Raw genomic sequence first — 21084 nt, 5'->3', positions numbered from 1 at the left:
GGTGGTGGTGGGTCCTGGGGGGGTTGTCTGTCCTCTCCCGGCATGGTAACGGGGTACGCCGAGGGGTTGCTTTACCCCCGCCCCGGGGAGGGGGGGGATGCAGGTAGGGATGCTGCGGGGCAGGGTGGAGGGCTGGGGATGCGCTGCGGGTGGTGGTACCCGGGGAGCAGCCCCGGTGGAGGTATCATCACCACCCCCCCCCCTCCATCTCTCCCGGGCCAGGCCGTGGCAGCGCTGATGTCATTCCCCGGCAGGTCCCCGCGGTCTGCAGTGCAGCCCGGGTGGCTTTAACCCGGTAGCGAGCTGGAGGTTGGGGGGCTCTGTGTGTCCCCCCCAAGGGTGGGAGCTTGTCCTCCCCTGGCTTTTGTCGTTGCCCTATCGGTGAGCAAATAGGTGGGGGGGGAACCAGAAGCGCTGCCGTGGGCATCCTGCCCACCGACCTTTGATCGTGGGTGGGTGCCTTAGCCGTGCCGAGGACCGGGCTGCGAATGTCCGTAGAGCTGAAGGGAGAAAAATCTGAGCTAGGGGCATCTTCCTCGCCCTTTGGGTGTGAATTGTTGGTGTCAGGGTGTGAGCGTGGGAAAGGCTTTGCTCTCGCTGAGCGGAGTCTGCGTGGTGTGGTGGGACCTGCCGTTGAGAAGAAAGAATCTTAGAGAACTGCATACCGAGTAACTTTCCGTTTAAAAAAAAAAAAATATCACCATGTACACCATGTGGAAACACCTTTATTTACATTAGCTTGGGCAGGATGGCTCTGAAGATGTGCAGAGAAAGGATGTCTTTTTCAGCCCCTCATTCTATAGGTTAAAGAGAACCCAATGCTTCAGCTGAACCTTATTTTTCTGGCTATTGATTTATTTTGGATTTCAAGATCTATTGGACACCACCACCCAGCTCACACCAGTACCAATGGTTTTATGTCCCTAATCTACATCTTGGGACACTGCAGTTCACTTTCAGATGCGTTGTGTCCCCCGGTACCCAGCTGGAAAGGACAAAGAACTTTCTGCATAGTGTGAACTGCTTTGCAGCGCTGCGCTGCTCTGCCTGCTCCCACCCATCCGCTGGCTGGTGTTGCTGTCTAACTGTACCAACCCACCTTTGAGGTATCTTGCTGAGCGCAGCTTGGGCTCACCGAATGGGTGTCTGCCTAAATTATTCCTTCCCAGAGAGGACTTTACAAGCCTGGGCCATTCAGATCAATGGCGTAATTCTCCCTTGCCCTGTGTGTAATATAAAGCCCTTCTGCAAAATGGGACGTTTCTCGGCATCAGCAGGGTGGGGATGAAGCTGTAGGTCAGTAAAATAGCTCATCAGGGAAAGAGGGTTGTTGTTAAAAGCTCCAAATGGGCTTGTAAAACAACAAAACCGTATTTTGCTTTTGGTGACGTTTGCATGCAGAGATGTCTTGGTGAATCTGAAAGTCGGAGGGGAGAATTCGGGCCAGTGTCTTTTGTAACACAAGATGTGCTATATTAATACCATTCAGCCTCTCTTCTGAACTGTCACGGCATTACTTCCCTGGGACTGGATCTCAGTTTGTCAACCCAATTTTTTTAGTAATCGCTGTACTTCAGTTTCTTGAGCAAACGAGAGCTGCTCGTGGTTGCTGTAATGTGCTCATCTGCCTGGGAGTGACAATAAACTTGAGATGCCCTGGACTACTTAGCATAAGTTATTTAACTTGTGTCTGTAGATAATATATAAAAAATTCAGGCTGAATTCTGTTATTCATCCTAGGCAGGTGTGGCAGGCCAGGTCTTTCTGGGTATGAGATAATGCGGGACAGGTGTCCAGAGAGCCTTTGGAATGGGGTGCAAGTATGTTCTTTGCTGAGAAGTGGGATGCACAGAAAGATAAAGGTGGGAGCTGGAACTGGGTGGACAGCTAGACACTGGAAAAGTACCAAAGCAGAGAAAATAAAGTGAGAATGAAAGAAGAGGGAGGGCGGGGGAATGAACAGGAGGAAAGCAAGGTGTGCTTGTGCTTTCCCACATGTGTGTATCGTCATAGTGCTGAACTGGTACAGCTGGGGGGGAAGCAAAAGGTCAAGATCTCTGATTTATTATTGCTGCTTCTCAGGTGGGTGTGTTTCTTTCCCTGAAATCCCCAGTTAATACAGGATCTATGATAAGAGGTAGCCATTTAGCTCAGGGATGCTGATAACAAAGAATAGGTTGGGTCAGAAATGTAACAGGGAAAAATTCTCTGTTAGTCACTTTAATTTGTGTATTTGGAAGCCAGCTGGGTTTCCCTTTGCTCTTCAAATATTTGTTTTAGAAATCAGCCAGTCAGTGAAAGGTTTTGGGTTTTGTTTTTTTTCTTCCTTGCTATTTTGGCATTTGAGTGAGGCTCAGTAGCCATAGCCCTGAAGTAACAGCTCGTCCCAGGTATTACATAGTCGTGTAACAAAAGCCTGGGTTCCTGATGCAAAAGAGGGAAGAAAAAAAAAAAAAAAGAAAGCTTGGCATCGTTGTGGCTAGGCTGTGACCATGCAAAAAATCAAAGCTCGGGATGGACAGGGAACATCAGGGGAGGCAGTGCTTTTCCTCCTAGGCTGTGTAAGTAACTTCATCCCCTGCAGGGTCATCACATGTCCTTGGGGAGATCAGGCAAAACCTGCTGATTGCCTGGGTCTGGGCCAGAATTTGCCACTTAATTGTGACTGAGGATTATTTAAGTGGCCAAGTCCTGCAAGCAAGGCTGCTATGTTCGAGGCCTGCGTTCCCCTGGTTTGTCCACAGGATATGTACGCTTGCAGCTGGGTGGAACGTGGTATTGAGTGTGATGCTCAGGAAGGTCAGATCTGTGTCTTCCCCAGGACTGGTGTGTGTGTCTGGCAGAAAAAAATCTCTTGTGGAAAAGCAGAGCTTTCAAAAACTCCTCCCAGATTTTGAGGGCATGTTTCAGGTAGGGAGAACAAGCTTACAGTGGCCCTGGCCACGACGGCTGGGAATGCAGAAAGGATGCTAAAGCAGAAATGGAAAATCAGAGTGGAAAAAAACCTGAGAGGTTACATTTTTCACTTGCAGGTTGTATTTTTTTTTTAAGTTTCTAGTTATGTTTTTATTAATTGTATCTTTACAAAACCTTAATTTGCAATGAAAAGCTGTTTTGAATAAAAAATGTTTCGGTTGCAAAAATGTCATCCATCCATAATGAATAATGAGATTGCATTAGCTACATCTTTGAGGCTGAATTCTGGGGTAGGAGCCCCTGTAACTAAGTCGTTATCTGGGGTATCGGTTCCCCTGTCGTTACATACTTCTGTGTTGGAGTCAGGGTCCTAGATGTTGGTTTGCAGAGTGTTTGTTTTGGTGGGTTTAAAGATGTGCTTTCACAGTGAAGACCGCATGGTAAATGCGGTCTTAAGTGCAAACTGAGCAATCTCCCTGAATTGCTGGTGTGTAATGGCTCTCCATGTATTAGAATAATCTTTTTTTCTTCAAGACTAATGTGGCATTTCAGCCTTTCTTTTTTTTTCTTTTTTTTTTTTTCCTCCCCTAAATGATTCTTTGTCTCAGTCAATCTTTCCTCACATCATGAGACGGATGGTTATCTCAGGGCATAACAAGACCTTGAGTATTTCTCTCTTTACTCCATTTTTCTATGACTTAGGCTTGTGTTTCCATGGAGCGAGAATCATTTTACATTGTAGGAGGACAGTGAGGCTCTGAAGACAGAAGTGGAAATCCCATCAAAGCGATCCTGCAGTTTAAACCCTCTGGCAGCAGTTTAGGTGGCTTGTTTTTATCGCTTTCATCTCTCTTATTTGGGATGGATTACTGGGACATGGACCCTGGGTAACATCGGCCTCTGTGCCCGAGGCTCAGAGGGGGATACGGGGTGGAGGAAAAAGCAGAAGGCTCACGATGGAGGGGACGCTGGTATCGGAGCTTTGTGCTGCAAAGCCAAGCAGATTTGGTATAACAGAATATATAAAAGCCCGAGGGTGGGTGGTGCGTGGCTGAGGTGGTTGTAAACACCTTTCCTGCAGGCCCAGCATCTTCTCATTTCTAAAGTGGGTGAAGCTTCTCCATTCCCTTGATGTCCTGAAGTGAGGGTGGTGATTAGAGGGAAACACACAAGTACTGGGGATTGCTTGATTTGCTCAGGATTAAGGAGGGCGCTGAAAGGATTTGATCTCAACCCTTTCCTTCCCTTATCCAACCGCCGGTCCTTAAAAACACAGATCGGGAAGACAACAGACTGAGTCATCGGGTCCTGTCATCTGCACTGACATCTCCCCAGCCCCTCCATGGAGCGATGGGCTCTGCCTCGCAGCTAGTTCTCTCTCTTGCCCCCACTACCTCCTACTGGAAAGCTGTTCCAGAGCTTTGCCGCTCTAATGGCGTGAAACGGGCTTTTCGTTTTCAAGCTAAAAGTGGAAACTTGTTCCCGCACCTCCATTGTCCTCTCACTTAAATAGTGATTTTTATTTTTATTTTTTTCCCCCCCCGGGAGTTTGCCAGCCCTTCTCCCTGAACATAAGCAGGACTTTTTGAAACAAAGGAGGTTTAATGTGACGGTGTTTTCTGTCCGGTCCTGATGCCTGGGTTTCAGCACAATTGTGGGTTGCAGACAGCAAGCAGAGGGGGCTGCTGAGACCTGCCAGCTGAAAAAAAAGACCTTGGCAAGTTTAGTGCCTTCACTGAAAAATTTTCCTACTTAGAGAGGAGTGTTGGTGGGAGGCTGTTTGGCTTCAGTTTTAATGGCTTTTATTGTTATTTTTAAACATGCATGACCAGGGTCTGTTTATTGACCTCCTAATCTTTCCCCAAAGTAAATAGCAACAGAACTTCAGTGCTGAACACGAGGTTCTCCTGGCTGGGGCATTTAGGGAATCAGCAGCAGCTGAGTGGCAAGCAGAGAAGGCTTTTTTGCTTGTGTTGATTGCACTAAAATCCCCGTGATTATATCCTGTATCATAGGGTGTGAGTTATCTTTCTAGTGCAGGGTAAAAAAGGCTTTGCCTACCTTGGGAGATCCTCCTCTCCCCTCTAATTAGTCTTTATCACCTCAAACAGGGGAGAGAGATCAGAAAAATCTGTCAAATCTCCATCCCAACAAAACACCGGCTCCCACCCAGCTGGTGTTGCAGGGATGCAGCCAGGCAGCTAATTAAGGGTCAGGCCATCGTTTGTGTGCTGGAGGATGCGTGTTGCTGTGCCTTGGCCACGTTCTCACAGATATTTGTCTTGGTCAGCAATATACTGTGCTATATATAGTGATAATTGTGGTTTAAGGCAAAAGGTGGAGTTGGGGCATCTGAGTAAGTTTTGAGACTCTTGAGTTCTTGCTCTTGCCGCGGGGCTACTTTAAGCCTGCTACTGCTCTACTTCACGTGATTTTACTTGGGTTGATGCATCTAGGGAATTATCAAACTGGAACCCTATCTTTATATTCTGGATACAGGAAATATTGATTATTTATTTAAAAAAAAATTCCACTGCCATCACACTTCCAGTCTTCTCTACTCTCCTTTTGGTCTGTATGAAATGTCCTATGTCTTATGTTGTTTCTTCTTGTTTATTATTTTTCAGGGTCCAGTTTTTCCCTCCATGGGCTGTTCTTATGCTCAGTAACATTGGGTTCAAGCTGCAGAATTCATTGTTCTCTGCACTGGCTTTTCCTAGGGCTCATGGTGGCAAAAGGGGCTGGGTGGGGAAGTTAATTTCTGAATTTAGCTGTGTTGCCCAAGTGTTTTAGTTTTGCTCTGGATGCTTCTGTAATCTCTGGCTGTGCCTTCCCTTTCAGATGAAGGAGATGGGAAAATACCACCCAAATACCCTTCTCCTGAGTTTAGTTTAGCTTTGGTTATTTATTTAATTTTTAAAATGAAGTTGCATCAAGTTTTTATTTTGAAAGTTGTTATAATCTGTTTATAAGTGACCAGAAATCTCTACCACATTGAGCAGTGAAAGCCGCATAGAGCTGACATCGGTTGTTCTGGAGCAATGATGCTGCACAGTAAGAGACTTTCTGCACTTACAACACTGTATTTGATTTAATATTCCCCTTGCTCCTTGTTAGTCTTTATTCCTTTTGGCTTGAAATAATGGAAGAAAGTAATTTGTGTGGAACTTAGGCATGCCGGAGAGTTTTCATTAAGCTTCACTGCTGTTTGCTTGAAACTCTGGAGGCTTAGGAAAAAGAAAAATCATCATTTTGGGGCAGTGCCCAAAAGGTCCAGATTATGATATATTGCCATTTCAGTGCACTTTTTTGGGCCTTGCCCAGACAAAATGGCTTAAATAAAATTACTGAACTCCCCAATAATGTCCAGCATGGAGAACGTGTTCCAGCTGTTGAAGTGTCTGGCAGCAAGGTGGACTTCATCTAGCTATGGAGACCTCAGCTTGCCAGCCGTACAGCCTGGGGTCACTGGTTCCTTAAATTAATGATGCTTCCCTAAAACTCACTTGTCTTGTATGAAGATGCTTATGTGAATTTATTTGCATGCTTGATAAGATATTGTCTTATCTTGAAGCAATGGCGTGGTCATTTGAAGGGTTGGAGTCTGTGATTATGCCGATGTCGGCGATCGCCGACAATCTGCCATGTTCCTGAGCTGAGAATTTTCCATGTCGCTTGTGCTGGAGAGCAGAAATGAAGAGAGAGGGACCGTGATGTGCTGGGGGAGCGCCGAAGCCACCGACAGCCCCAAACCTTACAAAAGGGCTTTGGAAAAGCATCCCCGCAGAAGCGGGTGCTCGCCCCGGCTGGCAGCCATCTGCCTGGGGATCTGTCACCAGTTCCTGCAGAAGATGTGTGGGAGTAGTGGTCTCATAGCTAGGTTTCTTCGAAAATGGTGCCACAAGTACAGGGAGCGGGTGAGAAGGGGTAGTGGCGTTGGCAGAGCCCTCCAGAAGACGGAGTCAGCGAATCCTCCACCCTCCTCCTTCTTGTCCACGGGCAGAGGGGTGGCACGGGGTGTCGCAGGGTTGCACCAGCCCGGGGGCTCGCGTGGGTCCGTAACCCTCTGGCTCGTTCAGATGATGCTTAGAAACTCCTTTTGGCTCTCAGCTAAAGTCCAGGAGAGGCCTGGGCTGGCTTGTTTTCTCAGTCAGATGTCTTCAGCCAGGAGAGCAAGTGCCATGAGACATCTCTAATAAATTATTGTAACAGTGACATTTAAGAAGACTTCCACTGGTAGATTGGTTGGTTCTGGGGGATTTTGCTACTAAGCAATTTTTTGGATGGGGCTCACTCAGTGCCTGAGGCCTTTGAACTCTCCTCCTGCCTGGTGTTCCCTTTGGCACTAAAACCGGTTGCCAAATTTGTGTAGTTCTGGGCTGTGGCTGTCACAGGAAAGCAGCACACAACCAGCTGAGTGTCTACACCTCTTCCATCCACCCTTGCCGCATGATTTTGAATTTAAGAGATATGCATTTTTAAAACGAGAAGAGCAATGAAGAGGAAGTTGCTATTAATATATGGCAGCAATGCAAGCTGCTAGTATCAGGTCTGGTGAGTCAAGTGAAATGTGCAGCTCCGTCATGGTGTTCCTCGAAGTTTGCTCTGTGGGATGCTCTTGGTGTTGGATGGACATGGAGCTTGGGTCTAGGCAAGAGAGGAAACACCGAAAGGAAGATGACCAGGAGGAGACAGCTTACAGATGTGGTTTTATTGAACAAGTTGAGAGCATCCCTTCCAAGGGTTGGGTCACCACTGACCCCATCATCTCTGTGTGCTCCTCTGAAGTACTGTCATCTGCTGGAAACCATGCACGTGTGACCCTGTGTATGTGATTCTATGATATAGTCCAGCTTTTGCTTTCTTTATTAGACATGGGTTGACATGGCGTGGAGCAGGGGGGAAGAATGTTTAAAAGTCTTGTCTAAAGAAGAAACTGTTTGTGCGAGGAGAATGCTTGAAAGCCCCAGCTGTGATTGAAACTCATTGCTTGAGGGTCTGTTTACCCACGTCAAGAAGAGACGGCTTGGGTTTGAGTTGGCTTGGTGTCTGCTGCAGTTGGAGTCTCCTCTGTCTGAGCCTGAGGATCTTCTTGCAGGATGTTCCTCCACCAAATGTGTCCTCATCCCTGGCTGGAGGAAGGTGTGATGTCTCCTGGTCCTGTTGCACACAGCAGTGCGGGCAGCGGAGGGGTTACTTCTCCAAGGGGACTTTGGAAACCTGAGTCTAGGAAGCTGCAGGCAATACAAAAAAATCCACCTGCGTGCCTAAGATAAATCTGTTAACACAAAACAAGCGTCGGGGCTCCCAATAAAACCTGTGAAGGCCCATGCATACTTTGGTAGCCATTTCCCTGAGTCGGGCACTGCTTTGTTCAGATCTCATTACACCAGGAAGGCTTGAAGCGCGGGGAGCTGGTGGCCACATCAGCTCACGACTCCAGACTTCACTGCCACGGCTTCCTCTTCCTCACTGCTGCCACTTCTCTGTGGCCGCCCTGTCCTCCGGACCCTCTCGCCCTTCCTTGTGCCTGGTCCTCTGCGTGGAAGTCAGAGATGGGTTTTTCAACAAGAGACCCTGATGCTTTCACCTTGCCCGACTCGCATCGTTTGGCCTCGTGGTCCTGGGCTACCCTGGGCCAGCAGTGCTGCACCTTGGACTATTTTTGTGGTAGGAAGTTTGGCAGGTCCCAGGCTTTGATGACGGCCACGTGTTTGGAGATGGGAGAGGACAACACGAGGAGTTAAAGCACTGAAATGTGCGCGAGCGTGCAAAATTCTTGATTCTTGCCACCCTCTAACCCGATAACTGGCAGCAATCTTTGCGATCGGAATACGTGGGGGTGCCTGACCTCGGGTGTAGCGTGAAGCCGAGTCACCTGGAGTGGGGTGAGGGTGGGGGGGTCGGGGCTGGTGGGGCAGAGCACCCCGTGTCCTCACGGGCACGGCTGGATGTGGGCAGCACAGGGTTGCTGCTGTGGTGCGCTTAGATCGACTTGACTGGTTTGATATTTGCCAGGCCTGAGCTGTGGTTGTCGTGGCCTCGCATGAGGATGGGAGACCATGTGAAACAGGAAAAAAAAAAACCCCCAAACTTCCCACCTTTATTTGCAGCTGCTGGTCCCAGCCTTGTCCCAAGGGAGCTGCGGTTGACGGGACTCGTAACAGCTTGGGAATTTTCTCCCCTCTCCTGGGTGGGCACCCAGCCGCGTCCGATGAGGCTGCCCGTTTAGCTCTTAGGTTTATATCTGAACACCACCACCTCTGGGGAACCGAATTTGTCTTCCCTGGGGTGTGCTGGGGGAGGTTGGTGGCTGTCCCCGCGGGCAGGGGCTGGTAGCAGAGCTCGTTGCCCCACGCCAGCCTGCTCCCGCTGCACTGCCATAGCCAGACCATTAAATATGTATAAGGAGGAGAAAGCACATTCCCTTGCTTTTTTATAAATAATTGCTGCGCTGTGAGGAGCGAATGTTTAGTGTAATTACTGTGGGGGAGTAAACAAATGACGACGGTTTGTGAGAAGGGAAGACTTGCCCTTACCCCTTGACAGCCCGATGCGGTGGGGTGGCCGGGGGGGTCCCACTGGTGAGGGTTTGGGGGAGGATGGGGCGAGGGGACCTCCGCTGGGAGGAGGTGGAGGATTTAGTGGCTGACTGGGTGACTTGCAAGGAAGCTCTTTCTGCTGGGGCGCAGCTGGAATAGCGGGCACTGACATTTGCCAGTCGGAGTTCAAACAAAGATCCCTGTATCGGCTTTATTAGGGAGGCAGCACTAGGGACACTGGTGGATGTGTCCTGCCCCCAGCCCCTGCCCTCCTCCGGTTCCTCTCCTTCTCCCCATGCATCAGGCAGCGCCTCTCCCGAGGAGGAATTTGGAGGCGAGGGACTTGTGTTTAAAGCGCTTTGTGCGAGACGTCAGCTCTGGGCTGTAAACAGCGCGTGGTGTTGCTCAGAGAAAGTACAGGGCTGCCGCTGGCAGCATTTTTCCATTAAGGCAAGAGCTGGAAACCTCCTGGCATGGAGGGCTGTGCTGCTGGGCAGCCGTAGCTGTGGGAGGAAAGACTCTATGTGGAGCGCTCCCACTGTAAAAAATAAATAAAATAAAATAAAACATAGCAAGGCAAGGGAGCAGCATAGCGGTTTCCCCGAGCTGTTTGTTTTAATTGTGCAATTTCTGTTCCACGCAGCGCTTAGGTGGGATTTGCTGGTGAAAGATGGACATTAACCTTTTCTCTTCCTGTGAGCGTGGAGCGGAGCATTTTGGAGGTCTTGGGCATATGCGATTGTCTGTATATTGGGTTTTTATGAATAACAGCTGCACTTGAGATTGCAAATCTGTTGTTAGTTTAATTTGTATTGCTATCGATATAAACTAGCACATATCTCTAGTTTATTGTATATTTATTTGATGTCTGTAAAATCAGGGAACTTGGACCTGGTGACTCCCGAACTCCCCTGCCATGCCATGCGTTGTCCTGCCTCGTCTCTCCTTCCTCCTGCACCGAATCTGATAGACTGGTCCAGTGCAATTCTCTCTTTCCTTCTTGCTTTCAGACCCAGACTGGGCATCCCACAGCCTAGGGATCTTCATCTGCTTGAATTGTTCAGGAATCCATCGTAATATTCCCCAAGTCAGCAAAGTGAAGTCGGTCCGTCTGGATGACTGGGATGATGCTCAAGTGGAGGTACGTGCATCTGAGACTTGAAGTACCAGTGAGTTTGGGTTGCTGCGTTTTACCAGCAAAGCTGTAAAACAGAGTCCTTTCTAAAGATGCCACAAAATATGTGATTTCAGAAAACACATCTAGATAATTCCTGAATGTGGAAATGAGGTCCATGATGCTGATTGAAAAGTGGAATAGCCATTTCTTGACGTTGTGAGGGTTTCCCCCAGCCCTATAAAAAAGTCAATGAACTAGAGTGTGTAGAAATTACTAATTTTAAATGAATTGTCTTCTCCTGTTTTTTTACATTACCTCTAGTCTAGCCTAGTCGGTAGACTAGATCTCTAGCCTACCACCCCTGCCCAGCTCAGCTATTTCTGGCTTTGTTCCACTTAGCAGTGAAGACTCTTATACTCACATCTTGAAGAACTGAACCCTCACAGTACAAATTCTCTGTTTATGCCACATACCTGCCTAGTTTTGGGTGCTGTTGCTAAAGGCAAGCCTACCGAGGAAACCTATCTGCTTTGACTATTGGTGTCTTTAAAGGCGTGAAGAACGCTACCAGTCATTGATCTTTATCCAAAAAAAAAAGAAAAAGCTTGGCTGCTTGTTATGCTTGTATGCTTGGCATTTGGTACAAGACAAAACGTGTTTAGCATGGCTACCTGGAAAAGAGTGGGGTTTTTACACTTACAAAATGACTTTCATTAAATAGAATTTATGAATAGGGAAATACGTGGTTTTGTTTGCAGAGTTCTCAACTGGCTGTTTGTATACGAGATCAGAAGGAAAGGAGGGCTCTCAGGGCAGATAGAATTTTTATTTATTTATTTATCCAATACTTCAAACTCCTTTCTGAGGTTGCTGGCATGGCTTTGCAAAAGTGAAATTATCCTTTTGGAACGAGTGATGTGATCCAAAGCAACGGGCATATTGTTGAAGACTATTACCTTGCTGGAGCTGTAACACACGGGGTCTTAAAGTTGGCATCAGGTTTGGCTTCTGGTTACCTAATTTCTGTGCTGGATTCCCTGGGAGCCATCTCATTCCCAGCGGGAAATGCCACCACGTGCTGCCTTCTGCTCCTGTGGGGATCGTGCATGTGTGACTGCGATGCGGACCTGTCCCCAGCACCGTATTAAGCTGGGGGAGCCCTGGCAATAATAATCAATATTAATTTCTGAGCCCTGGTTTGCAGGCACAGTCTCTGCAGCATCCCTTCTGTGCACGGTCCTGGGGAAAACTCTCAGTAAGTGAACAGAGGCCCCATCCCAATAATTTTATTACTCTGTAGAAGCAAAAGAGGACAAAGAAAAATACCGTTAACATTTTTTAATTCTTTGTGTTTTTTCTCTGTTTACAGTTTATGGCCTCGAATGGAAACAATGTAGCAAAAGCAAAATATGAATCTAAAATGCCACCGTTTTATTACAAGCCAACATTTCTTGACTGTCAGTAAGTAAATACCTTTGCTGGTAAACAGCATTTATTTGTTTGTGCAGCTGCAGTGGCTGTAATAGTTTAGTTTTAGCATGATACTTTTTTTTTTTTAGCCACAAAGGAGGTTTCATTTATAAAAGGCCCTGAAAATCTTTTTTCTTCTGCACGCATATGGTAGAGTTTATACAACGTATGGGATCTTATTAAAGAAGTACACTTGAGATGATGCAGAGAAGTCAATAGTTTGTCTGTTCCCCAGACTCTTCCAAGTTTCTAAGGCTACAAAAATGCCAATTTCTACCCATTGATTTCCTCTGCCTTTTCAAACAGCCCTTCTGCATCAAAACAGAACTTGCTTATCTGCTATTTGAGATGCTAGATTGCTTGTAATGCAAAAATGCTGAGTTTTAGTGCCAAGGTGGTGGATTTTCTTTTTTTGCCTAAATGACAATCTCCTCCGTGAAGGCAAGTGAAAAGGTATTGTTTCCCATACAGCGTAGAGTAAGCTGGGGTGGACTTTGTAGACCAAGAGGGCTGAGCAGCCAGAATATGCTGTACCATCCAGGGAGCAAGATGATGAACTGAAATTGTTTTTTAGGCTCCAATCCTGCAGAGTACCAGGGGGGTTTTGTATCTTTGTGAAACCAGTCTTTGCAGAGGGTCTGGAGAGCATAATTTCCAGAGCCAGTACTTTAGTATTAGCAAACCAGTGAGTACTGGTCCCCGAGATGCCTCCCAGTATTGCTGCTTTAACTGGCTGTCACTAGTTGAAGAGGGAGGTGTGGGTCGGTGGTGTGAAAACGGTGTGCAAGGCTCTGAGCAGCCAGATGATGTATTCGGGCATCATAAGAGGTGCCCAAAACAGAAGTACTGGAAGGGTTTGTAGGGCTCCCTGCGTGAGATGTTGGGGTAGGAAGGCTCTGCTGTGTTCCCCAAATCTGAAATCATACCGAAGGTGTGCCAAAGTGTTCATGAGTACCTATGCTCATCCTTGAAGTGACTTTATCTATATTTTTAATCTTCTTGTAATAGCGGTTAAGAAGAGTTATTGTCTTCCTATGTCACGGAAAAAGCCTTTTATAGTAAAGACAAGGGAGGGCACCTGTTGTGCCTGTGAAATATCTCAGTGATGCATCCCTTACCCCCTACTTGATGATGCTCAAATGCTATGACTGGGAAGGCCCAGGTGTGAGTGGTGCTGCCTGACCTGACAATAAAAAAAAGCATCCATTTATGCAATGTTCCCAGTTCTTGGTTTTGATCTAAAATGGCTTTTGGCAGCAGCTTCTGCAGTTCCTACAAGTACAGAAATGATTTGAGGATTGGCAAAGCCACCATGTGTTGTGGAAGGGCACGTTCCGAGTGTGTTGTGATTATCTTGCTAGGATCTCCAGGATAAAAAGCCCCAACCTCTTACCTTTCCTATTCCTGGAATACCTCTGCTGTTACGGGAGGTAGCCCAAGGAGAAATCACCGGGAAGGTGCTCCCACCTGGAGCGATCCCGCAGTCCAGGGGGAGGAGATGGTGCAAATGCAGCTGAACATGGCAGCACCATTGTTTTGGTTTTGTTTTTTTGATTCATTTCAGAAAAACAGCTTCAGCAAAGTGACTTTTTTTTTTGTTTTTAACCCTGTCTCTCCCAAAGCAGAGAGACAGAAGGGCCTGCATATGTTTGAGCTTGTTGGGAGTTTGGGACCTTTCAGGTTCTCTTCCCACCTTGAACTCGTCTTCAAGCATCACCCCTGGGTCCTGGCTTAGGGAAGGTGGGGAAGATGCTTCATGTGGGGTTTCCTGAGGACTCAGAAGTGCTTGTGTGGGTGAGGATCTGAAAGATCAGGGCTGTGATTTAGTAAGGACTCATTATGGAAAAGTAATGCCTCAAACCCGATGGCTGGAGGAGATGGAGGGGACTTGCCTTGTGACAGTCAAGGACAAAGCCTGCCTGCTCCTGCCTGTCTGTACTCAGACAACGGGATTGCTGTTCTTCCACTTAACGCAGGCCAGGCTTCATACTTTTCTTCACGCTCTGGACACAACGTTCACCCATCCATCTCTATGCGTGATCTCCCCTGACCAGCAGAGCTGGCAGCCCAAGGACAGATGTATCTTGGTGCTGCAGGATTTGGTGGCCAGAGTTTTATGATACATGTCTCAATGTCCCCATGGGATCTGTGGTGCCCCTCGCAGATGGCTCTAGCATCCTTCTCATCCCTGTGCATCAACTGCTTCTTGCATCTTGCTGTCTAAATAGATTGCACTTCCTAAGATGGTGCATCTACAAAAGGAAAATCGCTGATAATTTCCCTCTTGCTTCTCCACAGACTTGGGTTGAAACAAAAAAAAATCTTTTGGCAGAGTGTTATTCGTGCTTATTTCCTTTGCCTTCTCCTTAGCGTCTCTTTGGTACAAGGAAGAAGAAGGGTGCCCCAAGCTCTGCACACTACCCAGGTGGCAGGAGAAGTTGCTGGCTCTGCCTGCAGCTGGGAGGTGGATGCCGTCCTTGGTGAACAGACAGCTCTCGTGAACTGTCATGGTCCTGAGAGGATCCAGCACCATGTTCGTATCACTGAGCTCCAAAATCCCAGCAGTCGCCTGTGCCGTTTTGAGACTTGCATGTACTTGTGGTGTTAAGGATGGAGAAGCGAGATTTTTCACCGAGTTGTCATTGGTAGGAGAAACACAATTCTAGGGGATTTTAATGTTGTTTACTCTTAAGTCTCAGCTAAATTCAATTAGATGTTGCACTCCAGCCTTAGCTGCTGTTTTGTCCTTACAGGGCAGGGCCCTATTTGAGATTGAGGTTGTTCAGGAGCGGAGTCCTGGTTCTTTTCCGAGGGGATGCAGAGCTCGTGCTGGGAGAGCCTGGCTGGAAGCGGGGCAGGTCCCTCTGCGGCTTGGGGCGTCCTGAGATCTGCGTGCAAATTGTATCCGACTGTCCTTGCACGGGTCAGGGCGAGAGATAGCGAAAGCTTGCCCTGCAGCTCAGGCAGCTTAGAGACCACAAGCATTTTCATTCCTTCTGCTGTCGGGCTGGCAGAAAAGTCTGCGGCTGGGTCTGTGCTCGGTTGGTTTGGCTTCCTTTGATAGCGCAGCTCAGGCTTTGCCGACACGATATTTTTCTTCCTCCGTCCTGCGGTGCAGTCGCGCTCTGGGGAGATTTGCGAGCTGTGGCCGAGCTCCAGCCGCAGCCCTGTCAAAGCCGTCCGCGAGCACACGGGGACCACGCTGGGGCGGCCGCTCTATCCACAGCCCTTCCCGATGCCTGATGGAGAGGCAGGTTGCTGGGCTTATAACCTGTGAGAAACAGGAGCAGGAGGGTTAAGGGGGGTTTTTTTTGGTTGTTGTTTCTTTTTTATTGTTTATTTATGGACTGATTGGGAGGATGAGGCAAGGCTAGTCTTCCCGCAAGCGGCTGGAAGACCAGTTTCTGGCCCTTTTGTCCTCCCAATTTGTGCGTATTTTGCACTGGGACAATTTTCAGCCTGGATGCCCTGATTTCTGAGCTGAGCCTGGAGCTCTGCTCATGGAGGTGTTCTCTGGACCAGCGCTGCTGGGTCTCTGCAATAGCAGCAGGGTGCCTTGGGATAGATGCGACCACCTGCAGTAACAGATCTCCTTCTGACACTGCTGCAGTATAAGCAGCTGTGGGTACGTTGCATGTTGGGAATGTTTTGAGGATGGTGTGCCAGGTTGTATTTTTCTTCCTCTAGTTAGAGGCTCTCTATGGCTTTGAACAGATGCATGCTAAACAAGAGCAGGGGAGTGTTGCTTCTTAAAGGGGGATATATTTAGCTTTCTTCCCACCTCGCTGCAGTCCAGTCACTGCAATAGCATGAGTTGTTGTTACCCAGGGCTGTGAGCTGGGAACATCACGATGGATGACACCTCCATCCAGCGCTGGCACCGTGCCGTTGTGTGCCGACCCACATTCTGCAGCATCGAGAGGTTTCGATGCTTCTAATTACGACAACCCGCGCTGGCCGGCGGCAGCGGCTGGGCAGGCTTTGTGGGAGCTGCCCTCAGACTTGGCGCGGCAGGACGCTAATATACGAGCTGTAATAAGGACAGGCTGTTTGTTCATTTGAAGCTTCTTAGTTTTATAACGCTACTTCTGCAATCCCTCTACTTTGGTTGCTTGAAGAACTGCAAAGTTCAGAGCAAGAGGGAAGAAGTGCTGCAGTGCCAGGTTGTCTTTTTTTCTTCTTGCCTATGATGTTGTGTTTGACTCCTTGGGAAATACGTGGTGTTTGCCTGCTGCATCTGGCTTCTGCATCCTCCAGAAACCCCACTGTGGCTTCCTGGCTCTGTCAGACACTTGGCGAAGGTTAGAGAAGTTGGAGGTGTGCTCTGGAATTACCCAGGGAAAATTTACCAGCTGTGCATAGGCAAAAAACCCACCCACCCAAAAATAAAAAAAAATCCCCTTCTGTCCTCTCCTCTCATCTTGTCTCTGCCAGTAATTTGGCCCACGCATCAGGAGCAGCGAGGAGCAGAGCAGCCAACTTCTGTACCGCTGGGGAGTCCCTGAGGCTGAAATGAATCCCAGACTCTGGGATGTTCCTACGCCACCGCAGAATTGGCCCAAAGAGCCTTGGGTGAGGAACTTAAACCGCAAAACCCCTCTTTAGATGTTCACGAGTGGTCACGGCCCAGCTTTGTACACCATGGCAGGAGACTGAGAGCTGTAAAAAAGCCTTTTCTGGGGCAGATACACTGCAAGCACAGGGTTGAGTTTTGAGTCACCACTGAGCAACAGGGGTAGCATCATTTTTGAGTAAAAGAAAAAGAAAAAGGCTTTGTTCAGTCATATGCTTGGCTGAAAATTGATGGAAGAAGATGGAGACAAGCGCTTACTGGGCTTTTGCGGGACTGAAAATACATCCATGTCCCTGCCCAATACTTGATGGCAGTTTCTGTTGCCTTTTTGCCAGATTCGGGAACACACAGCATCGTTCTGCGGAACTGCATACGAGCTGCAATGCATTGCTCTGCTCCTCTCTCTGTGCTTAGGTGAGTGGGAGATACATCTGCTCTTTATGCAGAACACTTAAATATCCTGACTGCCAGTACATTTGAGTATCTTGGTAGGAAAAATGGGGCAGAATGAAATGGCATGAGTTGTACTGGGTGGTTGTCTTATCTGGAAAGCGATGAGACGTCAGTCAGAGAGAGGATGTATCCCAGTAAGGCTCACATATTGAGAAGTCATCTCTACAGTCATCTGAAGAAGAACAGTTATTAGCAGAAGTGGCTTGTATTATGGTACAGTTAAAATGTGCAGAGAGGAAGTTGCATAGTAAATACCTGGATTTTTTTTTTTTCTTACTTTAGCACTTAAAGTTTGGCTCGTTTGGTAGAGGAGCTACTGAGCCCACCACCTCAGTCTGGTGTCTGAAGGTCAGTCTGGCTCCCTCCCATGCATGGGGCGTAATGATAGTCAACGATGCAAACTTCTCACCTGGTCTCCTCTTCCTCTGCCTCCTCCTTTTGCTGGTACCTTATCTATAAACTTCTTTAATGCTTAATGTCCAGAGGGGTAAAGTTGAGTGTTTTGCTCCAGCTCCTATTTATTAATAAGGGTCTTCAGATTTTACATCCATGGCTTGCAAAAGTGCCTGATGTCTTGGGTGTAAAGCTGGAGGTGCTGCAGTGTGGCCTCTCGGAATGGCTCCTCATCAGTTCCCAAGTGGTGGAGCCTCCTGTGGTGGCTCAAATTGGGCACTCGGTCTCAGCAAGTCTCTGCCTGAGCATCGCCCTGCCGTCAGCCAAGTGCCTGAGATCTGCCCGCTTCTTCAGTCCGAACCGGCCACGGAGTCTTCTCTGCTTGTCGTTCATTTTCTCTTTGTTGTTAGCTCGTAAGCATGTTAATTCATATCGATTCCTTTAATTTCCAAAGGAAATTGCTACAAGGTTAAGATAGTACCGACACAGGCTGTTTCCTACATGCTTTTAATCTGCGTTTAACCATTCTGAAAAATAGCGTTGTGGTGAACTGGACCGTGCGTGTAAAACAACCAAACAAAAAAGGAACCAGTTAGCATTTTAATTAAGCATGTTATGATTTTGCATACTCAAATTCAGCTTTAACTTCTTCAAATCCATAATGCAAGATTTTTATGCCTTGATAGCCAAACCCCCTGTCTTCTAGCTCTCCTCCAGAAGCTTGCTGTTGGCCACTGGTCTTGGGGGGTGGGTGGCAGATCACTCCTGGGGTTCTTCAAGCTGGGACGATGCACAGAGCGCCTGGAAGAAGCCCCATGGCTGTCTCATGCCTCCATAAAGCCATTTAAAAGCAAGTCCTAACAGCAAGGACTTACCAGATAGGAAAAGATGTGGAGGCGGGTTGTGAAGCTAGACAGGCTTTTAGTCTACGCTGCAGTGGCTCTCCTTGCAGTCTAAGCAAAAATTTGGACTCGGACTTAAAATTTCATTAAAACAGTTGTTTGACAGAAACTTGGCATAGCTGCGTCCACAGAGCTGCCTGTGGAAAGCAGATTGTTTTTTGCTGGAAAAACCTCTGACAAATTCCAGAAGCTACAAATTTGGGTTTTGGAAATGGTGTTCCTGGATGACATTCATTTCTTTTGTCTTTGTTGGACTTTGATGGTGGCTCACAAAGATGCAATTAGAGGGTGGTAGTAGATGGTGTTTGATGTTTTTTGGGCTGCTTTCACCTCTGGCTGGGGCTTCTTGTCTGTTCTATGTCTCCAAAAAGCCATAGCAGTCACGCAGCGTCTGTGGTACATGCACCATAGTGCGTCCTAGGAAAGCCAGCCCAGCTGAGGATCTTGGGTAACAATAAATAGGAGACTATAAATTTGGCTGGCCAGCACCTCCGTAGAATGCAATGGAGCCACACAGCCACAATTTGATATTAAACTTCTTGAACAGCTTTTCCTGTGGTGTTTCTTTGCTGTGAACGAAAGGCTTTGAGTATGTGGGACCAAGATAAAACTGCTCCACTGGCTGCTTCTGAACCTTCCTTGCTGGCCCTTTGACAGAGAGCACTTGTTTTCAGGTGGGTGGCCAGGCAAGCGAACAACTACCTAAAATGAGATTTTGAGCTCTTGGCGTTGGCGGTGCTTTGTTGGCGTCTGGACCTGCTGCCTCCCCAGTGCAGCCCAGTTCTGTTCCATTTTGGGGATGAATTTTCCCTTATTCTGTTGGAAATGTGGTTTTTCCTTAGGGTTTTTTATTTTTTGGTGGTGTGGGGTTTTTTTATTTGCTCCCAGGTTTTTATCTTGATAATTACAAAGACCTTTCTGTTCTAATTGCAAAAAAAAAAATGACACATTCCCTGTAACCAGCAGCCTGCCAGACTTTAGGTGGGCTGTTAAAGCTTTTGGAGTTCATCCCAAAAGCTTGTGCATCTCTGCAGTTTAGGAATGATGCATTTATATTTTTCTAACAAACACAAATGGCACATTTGCTACGTTATCCCAGCACCAGAAATGCAGTAAAATACCATGAGTCTGTTGCTACAGTCCTTTCTGTTCACAGAACTCCTGTCAAAATCAAAGGCGGGGTTTGGATGGAGAGTCCAGTATTCGGCATGTGATGTCCGCCCACGGTTATTTACATACATATTCACCTCAGGAAAAATACATTTCAACTAAAACACAGCAACAGATGTTTAAAAGGCCCCTGAAGGCATACTTAAAATGAAGTGGAGATCAGGTCTGAAGTCCACTGAAAATGGTGGAGAAGACTGCGTGGCTTGAGGGACCTCAGGATGGTCCCTGCCCTCCAGTTGCTCTCAGATCCCATAGATATTGGGACAAATTCCTGCTCCTGTTTAAATTCATCCAAGCTGTGCCAGTGAAACTAGGGTTTAACACCAGACCCAAAAGCAGCTTTTTATGGCAGGATTGCCTCCAGTCTAGAAGAGTGAGCATGGTCAAGTCCCGGCTCAAATTCTTAGTTGCGTTGAAGGGAGATGCCAGACTCCTCGCCATCCTTGTTGGGTTTTTGTTTCAGTCTCTTTTGCTGGAGTTTTTCTGCTTTCTATAAATAACCACTGGAGCAGAAGCTGCAGCTACTGGCCTTGCGCTGAGTGGTCCTAGTGGTGGGCTGCTCTTGGTGTGTCTTGGTTTTTGGGAAATTATTTCTGAAAGAGGCTGGGTTTGTGATGATAAGGAAAAGGGAAGAGCATGTGAGCTGTCAGAAAGTGCTGCTGTGAACTAGGAAAACGGCACGGCTGGAGTCCTGTCTGCCGTGGGAATTGCCATCGGAGCCACTCGTGTTCTGGCCCAAATGCTGGGAGAGGTCATCAAGAGCATTTTGCAGCTTCTCAGGATAGCCCTTTGGGTGAGGTGCCTCCTAGCTGCCCAATTTGCGCTTTCTTGCACAAAAGCTGTGGTGATATTGAACCACCGCTGTTGACAGCGTCATGGGAAATAAGTCACTGCAGAGCGGTGTTCCCTAAGGCATGAGACCAGCAGAGTGTATCTGTTGTAGTATTTGCATTATACAGCAAGAGTGTTTTCCCACTGCTGCACATGAACCTTAATTTATACTGTATTTAAGCATTCGTACTGGAAGGCTGACTTTCAGAGACTCAGAACAGCTGCAGCTCCTGCTGAATCCACTGAAGTCAGCTGGAGCCGAGGGTGGTGTGAATTTGCTTCCTTCTAGTTAAATCCCTAATCATCTTGTTGAAATGGTCCAAGTTTGGCTACGGTGATAACAAGCTGTCTGCAGCAGCCGGGCTGGAAAAAATTGCAAGAAGGGTAACAAATTTAAGCATTTGTGTTGATTCTATGATTAAATTTTGGTAGCTTTGTTGATGAGTGGCAGAAGTATAGAAACAGACAATTAAGTATTACCTTTTGGGTCATCAGTCTCCTACGTCTGCAGGCTGCCATGTTGTGGATATTGGATCCAGAAAGAGCATCCTGCTCAGCCTAGACTTCTACAAAATGATCTGAACCTCCTGAGATGAACTGAAGAGGGGTTGTACCCAAACCAGAGCGTACCACAGGGTGACAGCAGAAGGGAGATGGGTGTTCATCTTCAGAGTTCACAGTCAAACTTGCAGATGTGTGTGTAACAACTAAAGATCA

The 21084-nt window shown here is 47.5% G+C and overlaps 1 protein-coding gene across 1 annotated transcript in view; it reads left to right on the top strand.

Moving 5' to 3' along the window:
- ADAP1 (ArfGAP with dual PH domains 1) overlaps nt 1–21084 on the top strand; it is a 61875-nt gene that overhangs the window by 1088 nt on the left and 39703 nt on the right. The window contains exons 2-3 of the mRNA XM_010570264.1: nt 10469–10599; nt 11945–12036. Of these exons, the coding sequence (XP_010568566.1) occupies nt 10469–10599; nt 11945–12036 (223 nt within the window). The remainder of the gene's footprint in view (nt 1–10468; nt 10600–11944; nt 12037–21084) is intronic.

The sequence above is a fragment of the Haliaeetus leucocephalus genome, unplaced genomic scaffold (assembly GCF_000737465.1).
Source record: "Haliaeetus leucocephalus isolate CR32 unplaced genomic scaffold, Haliaeetus_leucocephalus-4.0 Scaffold295, whole genome shotgun sequence".
In the NCBI taxonomy this organism is placed as follows: Eukaryota; Metazoa; Chordata; class Aves; order Accipitriformes; family Accipitridae; genus Haliaeetus; species Haliaeetus leucocephalus.
The sequence above is the reverse complement of the archived record's forward strand: the minus strand, read 5'-3'. Positions and strand labels throughout refer to the sequence as shown.